The sequence below is a fragment of the Acanthochromis polyacanthus genome, chromosome 10, assembly GCF_021347895.1.
Source record: "Acanthochromis polyacanthus isolate Apoly-LR-REF ecotype Palm Island chromosome 10, KAUST_Apoly_ChrSc, whole genome shotgun sequence".
NCBI lineage: Eukaryota > Metazoa > Chordata > Actinopteri > Pomacentridae > Acanthochromis > Acanthochromis polyacanthus.
Window position 1 is genome coordinate 11,761,805 of NC_067122.1, and position 20,762 is coordinate 11,782,566.

General features: G+C 38.9%; 1 protein-coding gene across 1 annotated transcript; it reads left to right on the forward strand.

Moving 5' to 3' along the window:
* Positions 1-1,844: 1,844 nt before the first annotated feature.
* On the forward strand, positions 1,845-18,125 carry bod1l1 (biorientation of chromosomes in cell division 1-like 1). The gene is made up of 30 exons (XM_022211722.2): positions 1,845-2,091; positions 2,896-3,020; positions 3,143-3,333; positions 3,592-4,083; positions 4,842-4,991; positions 5,138-5,304; positions 5,469-5,562; positions 6,066-6,192; positions 6,302-6,362; positions 6,464-8,273; positions 8,368-8,438; positions 8,623-8,734; positions 8,838-8,945; positions 9,021-9,064; positions 9,174-9,225; positions 9,299-9,348; positions 9,461-9,545; positions 9,822-9,880; positions 9,989-10,064; positions 10,296-10,342; positions 10,525-10,675; positions 12,316-12,395; positions 12,562-12,658; positions 13,086-13,135; positions 13,277-13,352; positions 13,555-13,634; positions 13,803-13,899; positions 14,893-15,034; positions 15,349-15,420; positions 17,130-18,125. Exons 1-30 carry the CDS (start codon positions 1,975-1,977, stop codon positions 17,248-17,250), a joined length of 5,004 nt encoding a protein of 1,667 aa, XP_022067414.2. The 5' UTR covers positions 1,845-1,974; the 3' UTR covers positions 17,251-18,125.
* The last annotated feature ends 2,637 nt before the right edge of the window (positions 18,126-20,762 follow it).

The window sequence follows — 20,762 nt, forward strand, 5'->3', positions numbered from 1 at the left end:
TATCACTGTTGCAAACATCCTTTTACAAACAGTGAAATGACATCCCAACATTTGTGATCAACTGTATGATATTGTTTTCAAGGCTTCTACCACATAAGTACAAATTAATGAATAGGTCAAAATTTTTTATAAAGTACTCTTTTGTAACAAAAAAAAACCTAAACTAAACAAAAAAAACAAAAAAAAGCACTCAGAGAGCACAGTACTTGGCCAAGGCTGCTCAGTCATATGATTTCAGATGGCTGAAATCTTGAAAAAAAGATGCAGAAATCATGGCACCATAGAATGCGGCCATTTAAAATAGATGTACCCACAAACAAAATGACGGTGAGCTGAGCACCGGCATGTGTTATGCATGTGTTCGTTGTGTACAGATCACGTGACCTAATTTTGTAGCAGGCAGCAGGAATTGATGGGACTCAGAAACACTCCCACAATTTAATCAATTGTTTCTCATATCATTTTCGATCAGTCCACAGTGGTGGATTTGTAGGAGGATCACAATCATGTTATCATCAGCAGGAAACACAGGTAGTGTTCACTCGTTGTCATAGTTACAGTGACAGAGTGCTATCTTGCAGTGATACCGAAATCTTTAACAAAATCCAGACTATAAGATGTATCACTGCCAAACTCTAATCAGTTGGTTCTTGTGTCATTTCTGACCTTCCTTGAAAATTTCCTCCAGTTTCGTTAATCCGTTTTTGAGTAATATTGCTAACAAAGAGACCAACAAACAGACAAATCAACACCACAACAAGCAAACTGGGGCTTTGAGGCTTATATAATCTTGGACACTCAGATATAACAATGACCCCATTAAAAAAACAATACTAAGAAGTAAACAGAAAATAAATGTAAATAAAATCATTTTATATTATTATATCCAGTTTCTTCATTTTTGTAATATTTCTGTGCTCCGAGATTTGTTTAATGATGAATGTCTTCAGTTCCTGCTGTTCATGCATATGTTTGACACAACACATGAGCTACTTATTCTTCTATTTGACAGTTCCATGTGGATTCCCAGTAGATGCTACGTTTTATGTAACCTTGATCTCAATCTTAAGTTTTCTGCATGATGTTTTTGTTATTACTGATGCCATCTGAACTGCATGAAAATGTTTTCTTCTTCTTCTTCTTCTTCATAATGTTGTTCCTTATTATTCATTTTGCATGTGGAAATTTCATATCCTTTCTTCTTGTCCTCCTGTATTTTTGTTAATTTATTTAACAGGCCATTATATTTTCATAGCACCTTATTACACACACAGCTGTTATTCAAAGTGTTCTATAAGTAAAGGTTAAAAACATGTAAAAGCTAAAACATAATAAAACAGCACAAAATTTAAATAATTTTATCAAATAAGTTAAAAACAGTGCAAACAAGTGGAATAAATTGCATACAGATTTTACTGAACAATTGACACTGATTGACCTCTCCTGTCTGGCAGCTGCACTAGAGCCATGTACACTTTAACCACCAGACACAAGAACAACCTCTTTCCCACTGCCATAGCCCTGATAAACAGCTGACCCATTTCTCGTCACCTGTACAATAAACCAATGTATATGTACATTGTTTTAGCACTAAGAACAGTTCTCTCCGCTTCTTGCACTGTATTATCACTCTAGCAATTACCATTACATTTCATTTATTTATTTACTGAAAAAACTCTTATTTTTTCTATAGTTATCATTATTCTCTTTCCTTATTCCTCGGGTGACACCAGCAGCCGAAACTAAATTCCTTGTATGCTGTGTGATTCTGATTAATATCGATTTGGAAGCTTTTATTTTGATTAAAAAACTCCCTCCCTTTTAAAGCGTTTCCGGCTCAGAGTGAATATTTCTTCCGGGTCAGCGCTGCTTCGAACTTCACAGACCACAACAGAAGACTACCGCGGCCCAGTTGGATGATACCTGATGTTTTATGACTTTTAATCGCTAAATATAGTTAGACCTCACTGGGACATGGCTGGTTTACCACCGGGAGACCCTCAGCTGGTCTCCATGATCGTCAGCCATCTAAAGACTCAGGGTCTCTTCGACCAGTTCAGGAGGGACTGTCTGGCAGACGTTGATACAAAGGTAACGGCTGGAAGCATCTTCACAGCGTATCGTCAGCTAATATGTCACATTTAACCTCAGTTATTGCGTAATTACACTAATTATGTGATATTAATGTGCGGACTTTAGCTCTGGGAACTAGCTTTATTTATTTGTATTTTTGTAGAAGAAGTTTTGATACTGAGGTTTTATTTTGGCCACTAAAGCTACATCCCAACATAAACACAACGCTATAACACTAGTAATACTAGTAAGTACTAATACTAGTTTACTGTGTGGCTAAAATGTCGTCCATTTTGAGTGAACAGGTTAGTTTTCCTTTGCTAAAATTTAACTCTCTGGTGGGATAAACACGGAAAAGTGGTGTTACACTCACCTTTGTGTTATTGATGATAATTGCACTATTAGGTGATTTATCAACTATTAAACAAACGATTTAATCGGTTTGAGTCATTATTAAATATTTAAAAAGTCTGAATTCTCTTATTCCAGCTTCGTAGCTTTTATATTTTCTGGTTTCTTTAATCCTCTGTGTCAGTAAACTGTATATATATCTTGAGTTGTGCACAAAACAAGACATATTATCTACAATATATTATTAAAAGGCTTGAATTTAACATCCCTAAACATCTAGATATCCTGGTTTTATGATAAATGATTAGCTCAACTGAAAATATCAAGGTATAGCCTGTGTGGTTCCTGACCCAAAACCAATGTAGCGCTTTACTTTTGGATCTGTTCTGTTTTTAACATTTACTGTACGTTCATAGTATTGTGTTTATCAGTGTGGGTACTTGTAATGGAAACGTTGCAAATCTTTTTCAGCCCGCTTACTTGAACCTAAAACAACGAGTGGACAACTTTGTCTCCAATCACCTCTCTAATCACACATGGAGCCCTCATTTGAACAAAAACCAGCTGAGGAACAACATCAGGCAGCTTGTCCTACAGTAAGTGAGAAGAAATACCTTTTCTCCACCTTCTAATCCCCTTCCTCTGCTCTCATCCCTTTCTTTCTATATCCAACTGTATGTGTAAATTACCCAATCTGACAACAAACTGTGCCCCTTAGGTCTGGGATGCTGGAACAGGGAGTGGACAGGATTGTGGCCCAGGTGGTGGATCCTAAGATCAACCATATCTTTCGACCGCAGGTGGAGAGGGTGGTCCGTGAATTCCTGTCACCTGGCAGCTGCTCTGAGGAGCCACCAGCTCCTCTTCCTCCAGTGGAGATTAAACCAGATAGCAGCATTCCTGAGCCAGGTACACAACATTCACTTTTATCATTTGCAACTTCTAGGTTTATTTGATTTTTTTCATTATGACTCTGACTGTTGAAGGAGAAAAAGTATTTTCCCTTATCATAAAGAGGTCATACAGGTGTTAACTTGTAGCTGATGGAATATTTAAAAAAATTTAGGGAAAGACTTATTTGCTTTCTCATCTAACAGAGTGAATATTTGTGTATTCCAAACTGATGAACGTATCTTTGTTAACACTCACATGTTCATATGTTTACAGCTTCATTGTCAGCTCCAACTACTGCTGCTGCCAGTGATGCTATGTCCATCCTGGACACAATAACGTCCCTCAACCAGGAGGCTAGTGTCAGAGCCAGCTCAGCAACCGAAAAAGGACGTAAAAGCCTAGCTTCTGATGACCCAATGCAGCTGGAAGACAGCGAGCAGGACATGAGTCTTGATGAGGACGGTGACAGTCACCATGACGGAAAACCACCAGAAGAGACGGAGGAAGCAAAACTGACAGCAGAAGTCCAGGCATTAGAGGTCAAGACAGAGGATGCACAGGAGCAGATGGATCTGGGCAAAGAGGGCTTAATGGAGGAGGTGAAAATGGAGGAGGAAGAGTCAGGCGCTCAGGAGCCAACAGAGGAGGAGAAAGACAACCCTGTAAGCAGAATTACTGGAAAACCCTCAGAAGAGAAACAGGATGATGACATGCTGAAATCTACAAGCCAGGCCAGGCAGAAAGCCAGAGAGAGGATAAAAGAAGGTGAGCTGCTGTGTTTTTATATTTAAAGCAGCATTGCTTAATTCATCTTCTTCATGAAACTACTAATGACAGTTAAGGATTTATGGATATAAAGAAAACGAATATAGAAATGTTAGTAGATTAATTAAGCAATTAAAAATGTGTTATTGAAGTCATTTTTTTAAAATTTTGGTGGATGATGGATGATGTAGAAGAGACTTTTTTCTATAGAAAAACAGAAACAGTTCTACAGGAAGACATCTAATACATTCATAGAAATAACATTAATAGAAAATGAAGTATATTTTGCAAAACAGAGAGATATTAATCATGTAGATTCCAACATTATTCAGACATGATTTGAATGCCTCAAACATTAACATATCTGTTGTAATACAGTGTAACTTAGTAGCCAGTATGTATTAGTAACTAAATGTAGTTTTCCATTTCGGTCACTTTACAGATGCTGTAGATTAGATGGCTCAATGCTAGATTTGTCAATGTAGTACATGAAATTAAGATAATTAATTTTGTTGTTGTTTGACTTCTTGTTTCTGTAGTCTTGCCTTTTCTTGAATGACACTTTATATTTATAAGGGTGACTATAGTGGGCTGCTAGCAGCACTCTTTGTCTTGCCCCTGGACAGGAGACTTGGGGGAATTTTGCTTCCTTCCCCACCCTCCTTCTCATCTCCCCACTGCTAAGTTTCCTGTTTGTTTTATGTATAATTTAAGCTAGAAAATAATAATTTAAAACCTTATTTGCCTTTGCCCTGCAGAATACTCTTTAGAGGACTCTGACCTGGAAGGCCTGAGCGACATCACAGTGAGCTCTGTCCACACCAGCGACCTGTCGTCCTTTGGGGAGGAAAGCGAAGATGAGGAGTTGTTGTCTGATTCTTCTGAGGAAGGGGAGCTTCCACCAGATGGTCTCTTTCTATTCCTGCATATGTTTTTGACAATTATTTGTAATTTTTAAAATGATGTTCCCACTGAAATGTTGGGAGTGTTTTAATACGTACATTGGATGTTGAAGTTTATTGTTTTTTGTGTGTATTTGTTTTTATTCCTCCAGATGAAGGTGATAGAGCAGAAAAGAAGCACACCGGTGGAGACACAGGAGATGAAGATAAGGAGCGTAAGCCTCGGCGCAAGGCCTACGTTCACAAACCCTTCCTATATTCTCGTTACTATAGCGACTCGGATGATGAGATCACTGTGGAGGAACGTCGTAGATCCGCGGTGTGTTGTGTATCTGGTAGTATTTTATATGCAGTATCAGCAGAGATTTAAATACGTTTGGAGCAAAATGAAGAGATTGTCAACCTAAAAGCAACATAGATACTGAGCAAAGCGGATGATTTGTGTGATCCTGCGCATTAAAATAACTTAAACTGTTCTCACAGGCAAAGGACAAAGAGGAACGGCTTCTCAAGAGACAACAGAACAGAGAGCGAATGGAAGAGAAACGCAAACAGAAAGCAGTGCAGGCTGAAGAAGGTTTTTCTTTCTGTCATCTTTCTGCTGTCAAGTGCTTTCATAGTTGTGGCTTGAAATTGGTTTTAGTGCTTTTTTTATTTTTAATTTCAGTTCCTTGGCTGTTCATCTTCATGTTCCTCTGCTGGCTGCATACTGCTGCATGTTATGTGATATATTGACTGAGTGCAACCACCAAAAATGATTCGACTAATGTAACTTTACATATTATTATGCAGTGTAGGGATTTTTGGCATGAATTTCTTAAATTTAAATTTAGTCTTTCTCCTTGATCTATTTAATAACCACAAATATTGTTTAAAATCTACAATTTTTAGCAGAATAGTTTCCACAAGACTTCTTGGTTAAAAACTAGAGGAATAAGTACATATAATATGCACATCACAAAATCTGTTGCAGTGTGTAATGTCTGTTCTCTCTAGTTGTTGTTGCTTTTCATTGTTCCATCTTTTCCTGCAAACAGTTATGTGTACTGCATCACTGACCAGCCCTAATGTCCTTCGCAGATCACAAAAAACAAACGAGTGGCGACTCTGTAGGGCTGGAGGGCCCAAGAGCTAAAGAGGCCCGCAAAGAAAGGAAAGTTCTGGAGAAAAAAATGGCTCTCAGCAGGAAGAGGAAGCTAGACTCAAGGTGCGCCATCGAAAGTTAAGACACAAATTCATGCAGCAGTTTCTGACCACAGTCAAATGTTTAGATAATGTTGTACACTGTGTAAAAGTGTGTCACCTTCACCTTTCAGGAAAGAGGGAGACGTTTCATACAAGAGGAAAGGAGATACAGGAGAGATGTCCAAGAAAGCAGTATGTGAAAGCCTCCGGGAATATAACACATTTGACGTTTGCCCATGTTTTGTTGAGTTGTAACACAGTTTTTTTTGTTGTTTTTGTTATTTTGAAAATAGGAAATGAAGCCTGCCGCCCCAAAGACCTTCCAACCTAAACTGATGAGAAATTTGTCAGAATCCGCATCTTCTGATGAGAGACACAGAAGAATGAGTGGCAGCATCTCAGAAGATTCCAGTGACACAAAGAAGCTGCCTGACAAAAACCGGACACATTCCTTTATCCTGGAGCTGGAGCAAGGATCCCAAGAGGCTCTCAAACAACGATCAGTTGGTAAATTTGACCGGCTGTCCCGCAAAGAACTTCATTCTAAAGAACGCAAAGAGAAAGAACGCAGCTTGTCTGATGAGCGTGCCAAATTCAAACAAAAGCAAGAGAAAAAGTCTGAACATCAGTTGGATGAATCCCAGCAGAAGGAAGGAACTGCTGGAAAAGTGTCCTCTGAGGAGAAAGGTGAGAAGAAGCCAAAAATCAAAAGTGAAAAGAAGATACCAGGAAGCACAAGAGAAGGAAAGGTGTCTGTGTCTGAAGGTGTTGCTGAAGAGGGAGGTTCTAAAGATCCCAAGAAGGTGAAAGCTGTGGAGACTGTCAAAGCAGAGAAGGACAAAAACAGGGAAAAAGACAAAGAAAAAGTCAAGGAAAAGTCGAAAGTTGAGAAAAGCTCAATCAAAAGTGATTTTAAGCAGCTGCTTCGTCCAGAATCTGCAGGCTTCTCTGAGGATCGATCTGACGTGGAGCCTGGGTCCGACAGCAGCAAAAAGAAAGATAAACACTCCAAGGAAGTCTTGAAAAGGTCAAAGAGTCACAGTGAGGACAGGTCAGGAGACAAACCAAAGTCCAAAACAGATAGTAAAGACAGCGAGAAGGAAAAGACTAAAGCAGATCAAGAGAGCCAGAAGTTGAATAAGTCTGGCTCAGAAAGTGATAAAGACCCTAAACGGATGAAGCTGACAGAAAAAGGAAAAGTCCTAGCAAAATCAAAATCCAAAGAAGAGTCAAAGACACCTTTGTTGTCAAAGAAAAGTCAGAGTCTAGATGTCAAAAGTGCAGGTAGTGCATGTAGCAGCAAAGCAGAAGCAACAAAAGAGAAGAAAAAAGAGGGAAATGCAAAAGAACAGCATAAAGCCTCTGAGGAACCCTCACATGAAAAATCAGACAGTAAAGGTGCAAAGAAAAAACTGGAGAAGAAGGATAAATTTTCAGAAAAGAAAGATGATAGTCAAGAAGAGAAGAAAGCACCAAGAGAAGACAAAATGGACAAGTCAGATAAATCTTCAAAGTCTTCAGTTTCTCCTCTGGGTCTTGAGACAGAAGAACCACCAAAGAAACAACTTCTTCTCCAAGACGTGAGCACCGACTCTGAGCCCGTCACCACCACTCTCACCACCTCGTTCTCAGACGACACCTGCGACGCTTTAAGCGACATCACCCCTGAGCCACCTGAAGGTGAGACGGAGTCCCGGCTCAGTGAGATGCCAGCTGTGCCGGCAGACGCCGATGCCCTGCTTACTCTAATGGACGTCTGTACTTCAGCTGAGGCCAGACTTCCAGCTGAGAGCATCCCAGAGGAAGCAGCACCTGAGATGGCCATTCAGGATGCTGATATGAAGATGAAGGAGGCAGCTCTGACGCTGCTCTCCATGGATCCTGACAGCACAGTGTCCTCCAGCTTAGTCTGTCAAGACACAAGAGAAGAATTAGTGGCGAATCTGCCCAATACACCACCGATGGAAGCCACGACAGCTGAGGAGGAGATGCAGCTTCCTCCAGTGGAAGTGCAAACAGCTGCTGAAAGTGAGGCCATAGAGCCATCAGTAGCTGCATCTCAACAACCTGATGAGCTTTCTGATGAGAAACCAAACACTGCAGGTTTGTGAAAAGTAGATAAATGTTTATTCATGACTCTGTAAGTCTGTTAGAGTTTTTCTATATCTAAAAAAGCGTAACATTCATGTCTTCATAGATGAGTCTGACGAATCAGAAAGAAAAATGGATACATCAAGGGTTGAAGCTTCTGAGATACTTACTCCACAGGTAAATACATTTCATGGTGAAGAAAATAGTACATATATTTTGAGTTTTATTAATTTTTGGGCGCTTCACCGACACCTATGCCTCTCGTGTATCAAATCAAGTGTTCAAAATAAATGGAGAATCAACTTTTTTTCTGGAGATTGGCACTTTCTGACGTGTTTTAATTGTTCTGCCGTCATCACAGGAGGACGATGCTACGTCAGATAATTGTCAGACTTCTTCAAATGAGGAAGAAGCCAAAAGTGCAGAAATTCTTCTAGAAACAGAATCAGATGAGAAAATGGCTGACGAAGACGGTAGAAGCTTTTAAATCCTTTCACAAATCCTATGCAACTTTTGCTCTAATATTTTGTTTGTGCTTCAGCTCCACGCCTGTTTTTCTGCTGCACATTTTTCCAGCTGTCGGTGCTGTTGTGTCTGAAACGAAAGAGATCACGAAAAGCACAGAGGAGACGGATGTTGTTGCTGACACCACTCAGAAAGTTTCTGAAATCTCCGGAAATCAAGGTGAGCTGTGAAAATCATTTATGCTGAATTGAGTGCTGCAGTTTTCTTTTATTAACTTGGCATCTTGTCATTAAGACCAAACAGAGCCGGATGATGCAGTCACAGAGACAAGCGTCGAGGTGAGTTGTGTTCGTGGTGCACTTAAAGGAACTCTAACTGCTCTGTTTCTTGTGTTTTTGTGTATTTTTATGTATTTATCTCTGAAATTCATCTCATTTTGAATAATAGGCAGAGGAGACACCAGATGAGGAGAACCAAGCTAAGATGGACATAGATAACAGTAAGTCTTTGAACTCCACACACAGTAAAATTAGTCTGAATCGACTTGTAACTTTGCCTTTTCTCACCACTAGGTGAAGCTGAGAGTAAAACAGTGGAGGAAGACAATGGTGATCCCCAGACTGTAAGTGTTCAGCCTTTAGTCATATTTACTACCAGTCATTTATTCTGGTCTGCTTCTCAGTGTTACATATTTAACATGATCATTTGGTGATCTGTGTATCAATTTTGTTTAGATGGAAACTGATGTTCCAGAAAAGACGGAGAAGGTGGAAGAAAGTCAACCCGAGTCTAAACTGATCAAACAAATCAGCGAGTCAGGTGGCTTTTTGTTTTGAGTCATTCACATTTATTGATTTTGCTCTTTCCTCTCTTAGAGTTTTAAGTCATGCGTGTGGAGGATCGTTTTTGTTGCTTCCTTGTGTAATCTTATCAAATTTCCTTAAGGCATGTGTCATAAAGAGCTTCCTGCACCTTCAAGAAGTTAAAACTAGAACAGAATACCGATTTTAAAGTCCTGTTTTTTTTTTACTGTTCTACTATATGCTCACATTGGTATTTTTGCAGTTATTCTCAGTTATTGTTTGAATTTCGCAGGTAACGTCTCCAGCACAGACAGCCAGGAAGATGAGAAGGGCTCAGACTTGTCAGAAAAGGTAAATCCCAACTTTTTTGTTTGAAACTGAAAGGGGAATTAATTATGCCAAAAAATAAATAAATTGTGTTGATGCAGTACGCTGTCCTCTGCGCCTATTGTTTTATAGGAAGAAAAAATGGAGGGAAGAGGAAGACGCAAAAGAAAGCTGTCCAGCCAGAAAGTAGCAGCAGTGAAAGAATCTGGTACAGTAGCTGGGATTATTTATGCAACCAATTTAAAGAGTCAAAGAAAGGAATTTGTTTGGATAACAGTGATCGTTTTTTTTTTATCCCTTTAAATGCGATTTGTAAACAAGATATAAACCATTTAGTTGAAGTGTTTACAGCCCATAGATAACTGCCTTGGTTTTAGTTTTAATAAATGATTCCAGCAATCTAATGAAATTAACACAAGTTTCATATTTAACACTTCAGCTGACGAGGAGTTGGAAAAGGAAAGCAAAGATCAGCAGTCTACTGAGGTAAACGAAGCTTTTTTTAATATCACCTCTCAGAAGTCTGGTGTCACGTGTGTTCTTGTTTTTATCTTTTGACTCTCGTCCCCCAGTGGGAAAGTAACAGTTCTTGGGGAGGGAAACATGTTGTGAAAGTGGATGTTTTTATTTTGGTATTGATTTGCTTATTGACTTTTTATCATCATGAGGTTGTGGAAGTCAAAACACCTCGCAGGGGACGATCATCCAGAACTGCAGAGGAACCAGAGAAAGACCAAACAAAAGAACCGGAGAAGACAGAGGAGACGCCGAGCCGCAGGGGAAGACGCTCAGGAGCTGCAGCCAAAGTGGACACAGCTGGTCAGTTTTCAGTTTTAAATGAATTAAATGTGTGTTGTTATTAGTTAAAAAGATAATGAATTCAATCATTTAAATTAATTCAGGAAAATCTTTTACATTGCCCAGTTCTATAATGTAGAAGTGGGTGATAGTTTTGTCCTCAAATGCCTGCTGTGTACTTGGTAGTTACTGATCCAAGCAGTTTATTACTTTTATGAGTTTTCAAATCAAGCCAGATCTGAATTCGCCTAAAGAATGCAATGCTAAAATGAAAATTTCTTGTCTAAAATATCTTGATACACTTTAGGACACGTGTCAAACTCAAGGCCCACGGGCCATATCCAGACCATAATACAATTATATCCGGCCCACGAGATCATTTCACATTGATTTATTATTATTGTTATTAATGGCCCGACGATATGAAGCGCTGATGATCCCATAATGCCGAATGATAGGTTACCTGGGAACATTTCCGCGTCATTTAAGTCAAGCGGTCTGTTATTGTCTACAACCCTATTGTAACGTCACAGCTAGCCCTTAACAATGGCGAAAAGAAAAGTTTATGTATGTTGACATCGCCGGTAAAGCCGTGTGTCTTATTTGTGGAGCTAATGTGGCTGTTATTAAGGAATTTAATCTAAGATGGCACTTTGAGACAAAACATCAGGACAAGCTGAAAAACCTGCAAGCAGACCAGAAGCTACAGAAAGTAGAAGAGTTAAAGAAGAATCTGACATCTCAGCAGACGTTTTTCACCAGAGCAAAAACACAAAGTGAAGCTGCTGTGAAAGCAAGCTTTATTGTGGCAGAAGAGATAGCCAAATCAGGCCATTTACCGAGGGAGAGTTTCTGAAGAAGAATATAATTTTTAAAAGGACTGTTCATTACATCTAAAGATTTTTCTAATATGCTTGTTCTCCTTTACACTAAAACGTCGGAAAAACTTAGACTTATTGTTACTTCTCGGTAATTATGCTATAAGTTTACTGGTCCGGCCCCTTTGGGATCAAATTAGGCCGTGTGTGGCCCCTGGACCAAAATGAGTTTGACACCCCTGCTTTAGGATCTTCCCCCACTGAAATCTAACATATATTCAAAGAACTATAAATGCAAAGGATTAGTGTTTGCAGCACATTAAATGATTTTAACTTGACTATTTTTTACTGAAATGATAAGAGCCTGTCCATATTCATATGGTTTTTGATAAGAAAATGAAACCAACTGGTGATCCTGGTTCAATGATGTTAAACAATAAAATACGGACAAGTTGGCCAACTGTTTTTAGGTGATGTACTGTGTTGGTTGGTTGTTGTGTGATTTAGTCTGGAGCCAATTCTGAGTAAAGTAGCAGTGAACATTAGATTGAGTGAGTTCAAAATTGTCGCAATTCCTCCCTCTGAAAAAATAATAGTTTAATCCTGGAAAAATGCAGATGTGGTGTTTTTCTCCTTGTCAGACCAATGATAATTTGGTCAGATGACAGCGTATCAACCAACCAGGATACAACAGTGGCACAAATATGTACAAATAAAATATTTTGTCACTTTATCAGTGCAAGCACCAAGTTTACAATTGCTGCCGAGTACAGATTAGCCCACTGCAGAAGACTTGCTTTTATTGTTTTTTTAATGTTAATATTAGTTTGTTTTACACTTCAGATAATCAAAAGAAAGATGAGAATGAAGTCGAGGACAACACAGCTGAAACATCGTCACTGAAACCAGAGGAGAAGGCAGAGGTATGTTAAGAAAAGTGCATCGTATCTTCAATGTCTACAACTGCTGTTCTTTTTCTGCTGTTGCAGTTTTTACTCCATGAAGACTGAACCTGCCAACTGACAACAATGAATGATATTTTGTGGTCTACATAAACATGGAGTACAACGCCATATTTTCTGTTTTTAGAACACTGAAGAGGAAAGTGAACCAAAGAAAATTGAGGTAAATCCTGTTCCAGCAGTCAGTGAAGACCCAGGAAGCTCCAAAGACACTACTGACACACGTGAGTTTTCCTTTTTTTTTTTAATCTCCCCTTTCTTTGACTGACTGAGAATACTGATCAATAATCCCAGTATCTTTGTATTTGTGCACAAATGCACTACAAATGAAAAATAAGGCTACTTGAACTGTAAGGGAAGGTGGGGCTGCATGTCTGCTGGAGCATGCATTACCAACTCAAAGAATAAGTGAGCCAAACCTCAAGTGCTAATTTGTGGATTTCATAGCAACATGTCGTGAGTCAAGCAAGTTTTATTTCCCTGTCATTGCTGTTACCAAGCTGTAAAATAGGATGAATTAGTAATTTGTCGGCTTAATTCAAGGCTGGCTGCTTTGGTTTGAGTTAAACTACACAAATTACTTCTTGACTGATCTCTGCATGCAAAACAAAACAAATGGCAGGATAAATTTTAACCGGGTTTAAATTCCAGGTAACGCGGCAGTGATGAGAAAGAGATCAGAGGAACATGAAAAATGCGTGGTGAGATTTGTTGTCTTTGTAGATTACATGTTTTTTTACTGTCATGATCTATAATTGTTCCTGTCCAGCCTATATTCTTTGTGTTTTAGCTACTTTTATCCAAATTCCTATTTGTGTGTCTTAATTTATTTTATCCTGCAGGAAATCCAGGCTCAGGAAGAGGTGAAAGACAACAGTGGGGAGGATCAAAGTGAGCACCAGCCAAACCAAGACAGCGGTGAGAAAGAACAGGCACTTGAAACATCTTATCTGAAATGAAAAAAATCATCCACGTTAGTGTGTCATTCCCACAGACATTGTTGCATCTTAAAAACATAGGGCCTGCTTAAATACTTCTAAATGTAGAGAGAACATATTTTCTGAATTGAGAGTAGTTACATAAGTTATTGTAGTCTGTCTCTTTATTTATCTGTTTTCAGACTGTTCCCCCTCTGTGAGCCAATCAGAGGGTCAGGAGGATATAAAAGAGGACAGCTGCAGCGAGACGAAGCCAGATGAAGTATGCTGGAAATGAAATGAAGAAATCAGCTGTTTTGTTCATTGTTCTGCCCACAAATATATATCTGCATGTTGTAAATATTTGCATACATACGCTATCTTAGTGCCGTTATTCCCTGGGTTGTGACTTGTACACTTAGAGACTGAAGTATTTGTTTTATCTCTCCAGGCCGAGGAAGAGCAACAGCAAGACGACCAAGAGACGTCTTCAAAGAGACCGGCTCGGAGGGGACGAGCATCAAAGGCAGCCGCTGCAGAGGATTCAGGCAAGAAAACCTAAAATTTGACTTTGATTTTAATTCTATAAAAGAAGACGAAAGATCCAGCTCTTGAGTGAACACCTTTGCACTTGATAGACTGCAAAAAGAAAAAAACAAAAAAGTCCTATTACCTCCTCCACTGTCTGGAGGCACTAAGGTCCTATTATCACACTTGAACTTGTTTTATGGCTCTTATCCAGGTTGTTTTCTCCTGACTAGATCTTTGCTTGTGTTGTATCTACTCTCAGATGTACATCACTTTGGATAAAAGCGTCTGCGAAATGACTTACTTTTAAGATTTACACATGTGTTTGGGAAGTATGACGCTAAAATGTTGGTAGAATGTTAGATTATTTCCCAACTCAGTGTTGTGTATGAGCATGCGAGTGATTAAAGTTTCTCCTTTTTGCTGATTGAATAATATATTTTATGTCTGCATTTTTTTAATATGCTAAAAGATGCGTCATGAGCGAAATAAGCAGTCAACAACAGAGCTAAATGTTTCCACCATGAAGCTACAGTGTAGTAATTAAAGACTCAGAAACAAGGATTCAGGTCTCCAGAGTTTCATACATAAGAAATCTAAAGAACTAATTCTGTAGGTGGAGTTGTCACCATTCTACTTTAGAATCGGTTTTAGCATCATGGTGACTGAATTACTCCATTGTTACAACTTGCTATTGTGTCTGCAATGTTTTGTAGGCGAGCTGGAGTGCTCAAGCTGCAACAAGATATGGATATTCTAGAGGAAGCATCAGTGTGGAGCTACATCTAAGCCCTGTTAAATTGCAAAGGGATTTTTTTTTTTCATTTTATAAAACCAACAACTTCTAAATGTCATTTTGCTATACAGAGATGAGTTCTTAGCGGTTTAATCAACAGCCAGAGAGGGACTCTAAAATATTTTCTCTCAAAAGTGTCAGTTTTTTCAGCAAAACAGCTTCACTTGACTTCACATTTCAAACCTGTGATGCCTGCAACCTTTTGTCTTCCCCTTAGACAAAAAAGACAAAAAGGCAGACGAGAAAGAAAGTGATCAGAATGATGAAGAGGAGGAGGAGGACGGTGAGAAGGAAGACGAGGAAAAAGGAACTGCAACCAGAGCTACGACACGGTCGGCATCTCGCCTGGAGGCTGAAAGGTAATTTAAGCATCATCTAATGGTTCAAGTGTTGTTCATAATAAGATTTACAGCAATGAAACATGATGAAACACTGCCACACAACCTCCAGAGGATGAAACAGTAATTCATATTCGATACTGAGCAATAAAATGTAACCGATTTATGAATTTCTTGTTTTATAAGCCTCTTTATTGGTGATGAATGATTGTGTTGGTGCTGAATGTTTGCACCCACAAGGCTTCGCCGCTGTCATATCCTATTAAATGAGAGCGGGGAGGATTTAGCACTACAGCAACAAGTGTTGTTTCATATTTGTTTTTACTGCTCCTCAGAAATAAGCCAAGTAAACCATCCACCCGGGCAAGTCGACAGAACGGTAAAGAGGAGACCACAGCTGGCACGCGGTGAGTTTGTCTCATTGAGTTTCAGCAGAAATAGTGAGCTTAAAGGGGAATCCGACCAAAATGGACTGCTGGGTCGCTGCTCTGTGAAAGAAAACATTTGACCAAATGTTTTCCTGGAATTTGAAGATGTTTTTGAATTATTAGCTCTCAAAATAAAAATAAATCTTTTGCACAGCCTCGGCTGTTTTAAAAGGAAGGTATATTAAACTGTTACATTAAAACCACAACATGTAATTGATTTATAATGTAAAATTTAATTTTAAGGCTAGACTGTATCTAATGTCTAGCGTATTTCATCGGAAATCAGAGGTCTCACTCTCTCAAGTTTCTTGATTATTCAAGTTTTTGTTAGGGCTTTGGGGAGGCCAGCCTGAAACATTAACTCTAGCCTTATTTAGCTTTTTTTTTTTTAACCATTTCTTATGTGTGTTTGGGGTTGTTGCCTTGCTGAACACTCAACTGTTTCAAGACATAACCCGTTGGCTGTTGATTTATTTTTTTTTAAGAATGTGGAGGTTATCCTCCTCCACATTATTCAGTTTACTTTGTGTAAAGCGTCAGTTCCACTGGCAGCAAAACACCCCAGAGCATAATACTGCCACCACCATGCTTGATGGTAGGTTGGTGTTCATGGGGTTAAAGGCCTCATCTTCTATCCTGTAAACATATTGCTTGACATTGTGGCCAAACAGCTTCATTTTTGTTTCATCTGACCACAGAACTTCCCTCCTGAAGGGCTTTACTTTGTCGGTGTGATTAGCAGAAAACATCATTCAAGCCTTAAGGTGCTCTGGAGAAAAGTTTAGCAGACCTGTAATACGTATCTGAAGTACCCAAAATGCATCATTGTTTTTTGTGTCAAAACATATGTTTTCAATTAAAATCAAGACTTGTTGGAGTAATAGGAAACTCAGGACTGTCTTTACAAAAATATGTAAACTTTTGTTTACAACCATAAGCACAGTGTTAAAACCAGCTTATCAAAATATTAATACAGATGATGTCTTGGTAGAAAGTAGCTAATTGAGTGCTTTCTTAAACCTAAGTTTTGACACAGTAAACTCAAAAACACTTTGTGACTAAAAGTTGAATTTATGGATTATTTCACAATAAATCCATGATAAATGTTAACACATATTTTAAATTTCCAAATCCATCCCTCTATCCATTCTCTATACACCACTGAATCCTCAGTAGGGTTGTGGGGGTGCTGGAGCCTATCCCAGCTGACTCGGGCGAAGGCAGGGGACACCCTGGACAGGTTGCCAGTCTGTCGCAAACAATCACATTCACACCTATGGGCAATTTAGAGTTATCAGTTAACCTCAGCATATTTTTGGACTGTGGGAGAAGGCCGGAGTGCCCGGAGAAAACCCACACATGCACAGGGAGAACATGCAAACTCCATGCAGAAAGATCCTGGGAAAGCCAGGACACGAACCAGGGATCTTCTCGCTGCAAGGTGATAGTGCTAACCACTACTCCACTGTGCAGCCCATTTCCAAATCCTGTTGTTTAAAAGTCTTTCTTGACGTTTTAAGTGTTTTTATGACTGGCACTTTTTTTTTTTTTTTAATATAAGGGGTTATGTAGATCAGCTCCAGTCTTTGTGCATGTACGGCTTATTGCAACACTTTTCACAAATCACTTTAGAATTAACATGCACGTGACAAATGGACTGACTTTTGTGCCTCGTTTCCCTCCTGCAGCGGGACGAGGAGCCAGGCAGCCGTGAAGGGGGGCCGTAAACGGGAGGCCAGCCCTCCTGCGGTGCGAACGAGGGGAGGACCGAAATCAGAGGAGCCCCCTTCCAAGAGAGCCAAACGCTAAGATTTCTGACAGCGGTAGAACGGTTTGCTCCTGCAGTGTTGTTTTTACACTCCACACTCAAAGAGCCTCTACACTCAGTTAGCATGTAAAGCTGTTTCTGCTTCATTGACCGTAGATACTGAAAAGCTTCTGGATAGTATTAAACACTCTCCTCTGATGGTTGAGTGTAAACCTGAGGATCTGTGTAAGAATCCCCCAGAATACCTTCTACTGCTCTACGCCCATATGGTTTGGATCAGACTCCATCATTCCATCGTTTATTCAGTAATGCCCACTGAGTATTTCAGGCCAATCAAAGGCCTAATGTGCAGCCGAGTCGTGCCTCAAGATAAAGAGGGTGAATTGGAGTCAACCCAGCAGAGGCCAGATTGTGTCTCAGATGTCACCGTTACACATCTACACACTTGTACATTAATCAGTGCGAGGTGTCTGGCCTTCATTATGAATTTTATTATTTAATATTCATTCTGTGAATGAAAGCAGACATTTTCCTCCTTCTCAGAAGGTAAGGGAAGAATTTTTTTTTCATTTCTCCATTAAACTAACGGCAGTATTATTCACAGGCTAGAAAAGCAGAACACAAATTTATCCATAACCTCAATATCCTTCATGACACATTTCCAACGGCACCTGCTGCAGACTAAGTACTGTTTCTGACTAACTAAATGGAGGCAATTTAGTTATTTTTTAATGTTATAGATTTAGCAGCCAGTGTAAAGATATTTGTTTCTTGAATGTAGAAATGCTAAATATTTCTCCTTTTTTCACTGTTTCAAGCAAACAAATCACTTCACGTTGTTGTTCATCATAATTTCATCCATTTTGTGAATGTAAAGAATTTTTTTTGTTTTTTTATACTAAATACTTACAAGAAATATTTTTTGTGAATCTCTTCTTTTAAATTAATTTATTGATGTCTTTTCACAGTCCTGGAAGCAATGCCAATTAATATTTTATCATTTGACATTTGTTACAAATACCGGCTGGTTCAAACGTACACATCTTTTGTGTTTAGAATATTCTCGCCTGTTAGCTGAATATTAGTTCAACAGATGTTCTTTTTTCTAAGAAACAAGCTGACCTTCAGCTGATCTGCTAAAGGAAACTCGAACCACGTCGCTTCTGTTCTTTTGAACTTTTCCTATGTCGAAATCTGTGTTTATGGAAAGATTACACTCAGCAGAATATAGAGATTTGCATTAATTCGCCCTTATTATGTCTCAAACGTTATCTCCTCTGTTTCCTAAATGGATGTGCTGTCTGTAATGTGTAAATAGCCAAAGACATTAACCAATCACCTCGGAGCGGGGAAGAGGAGAGGACATTCCTGCCTGCTAATGGGGGATAAAACTGACAAACTCGGAGTGAAATATTCCACCATCATTAACACGTTAGGAGGCTTTAATCGCTGCACCTGAACCTTCGGGATCCAAACATCACGGCGAGGTTACAGAAAGCCGGAGTTCTCTGGTTGAAGTTTTCCAGCCATTCCTGCGGATTGCTAAATTTGACTCCTTAAAGGTGTACCTCTCTCAGGTATTTCCTGGTGCTGCAATCCAAACCTTAAAATATTAGCCCAGAAGCTCTCATTTAAAGGTTTGGATCAGCTTTCATTTATCCACCGAGTCTGGCAGACGAACAGCGCTCCTTTCACTCACTGATGCTGTTGGAGCCACTTGAGACGTCATTTTATTATAGTCGTTTGCATTGTAGTCCAGAATGATTTCTCAATTTGCCAAGCAGGTTTTCTACTGAATATCAACTGAATATTTGAGGCACATTAGACAGATTTATAGGCGGCAGGTTTTATGGATAAGAGGGAGGGCTGTGTTCAGCCGTGTGGGGACCTCACATTAGGATTTTAGAAAAACGTAGAAAGAAGCAACACAAGAGGAACATTTAAATCTATGTATGTATCTGCTGGTGCATAAATCTGAGCCAATCCTTAGCTGCTGTTAGATGTTTTCAGTCTGTGTACTTTTCCACGTAGAGTGTCAGACCTAAATCACAAGTCACACTAATTTTTAACAATGAGACATAAACTATAAAGTAACAAATACTTCATGATTGTTATATTTTTTGACAGAGCCAGTGTGAGCTGTAATATAGGCACACATTTCATTCACTGAACATTTACAGCTTCATCAGGGTGGTTTAATTCTGTACAATCCACTGATCAGTCACTAATAGATCAAGCAAACAAAGTATATTACGTCATCTTTTTATTGCATTTTTCTAACAAAAAACTACATTTGTTCAGAGTGACTTGAAAAATCTGCAAGAGAACCATAAAAATCTGTATATTTAAATGTAGATTAGTCCGTATAAGTCAAATTGAAAAAATAATTTTTTTCTCCCCTTTTATTCTTTTTTTTAAACCAAAAATATGGAAGTACTTGAAAATTTTGGGGTTTTGGACTGCTGCTTACCAAAAAAGGATTACAAATGGATTTTTCAACAGTCCTTAAAATTAAAGCTTAATCCTTAATTGAAGCTCTATATATTTAAATAAACCTTTCATTTCCTAGCATGCCCCGAAACTTAACGATTTCATCTCCGTTCATAAACAGTTAAACAGATGAAATCTCCATTTTCACAGCACAAAGCAGCTTTTTACAGTAAACTGATAAATGACTTCGAAATTATTCACAAACATTTACAGAGGGAATAGCTTTCTGTAAGAATTAAATCTCAAAAATGAAGCTGCACTGAATACTTTTACTCGTTTATTTACAATGAAAGTTTTTCTCTTTCTGCTAACAGGAGCATGTCTTTGGAAAAGATGTTTTAAAAGATGACTTTAGTGTTGTTTTGTGAACTTGTTGAAGCTCATCTGTGGATCACCTGATGGATCAACAGACTGGGAACTGAGATCTTTTCCTGAAGTAGAACTAGAAAGAAAACAGTAAATAATAAACAGGAAAAAGTGATCAGTTACTAATCCTGCATTAAAAAAATAAATAAAGGTATGTGCGTGTTAGTAGCAACATGGGCTTAAAGAAGTACAATTGCAGAAAATCCCATCAGAATTTGTAGTGGTAGTTTGCATTAATTGTAAGAATTTTAAAGCTACTATTATCTAAAATTGTGCAGTAGATTTAAAAAGTGCAATATTTATCTCCTGAATGTAGAGTAGAAGAAGGAGCAGAACAAACTGAGAGTGACTTTCACCACCGATGGATTATATATTTTTAAAAAAAGTAAATATGTTTGCTGCAGGAACAGAGTTGTGCAACATGTTTTGACTCACTTTAAAGCAGTTTAGCTCTTCATACTGGGTGGTTCAGGCTTTTTGGACACACTTCACTACTTTCACTTTATCTGGCATCTAAACATGAGGTCCAGAACAGAAAAACACCGATACAGGACGGCGACAACACACTCATCTCCCTCCTGTCCCTCTGCAGCAGCTCTGCTGGTGAGTAGCTGTGGAAAGATGGCGGTTTCACACAGCTGTCAACTGGAATAGAGGTGACTGTTGGTTTTGAACGGAGGGGATCCTCGCAGGCAGG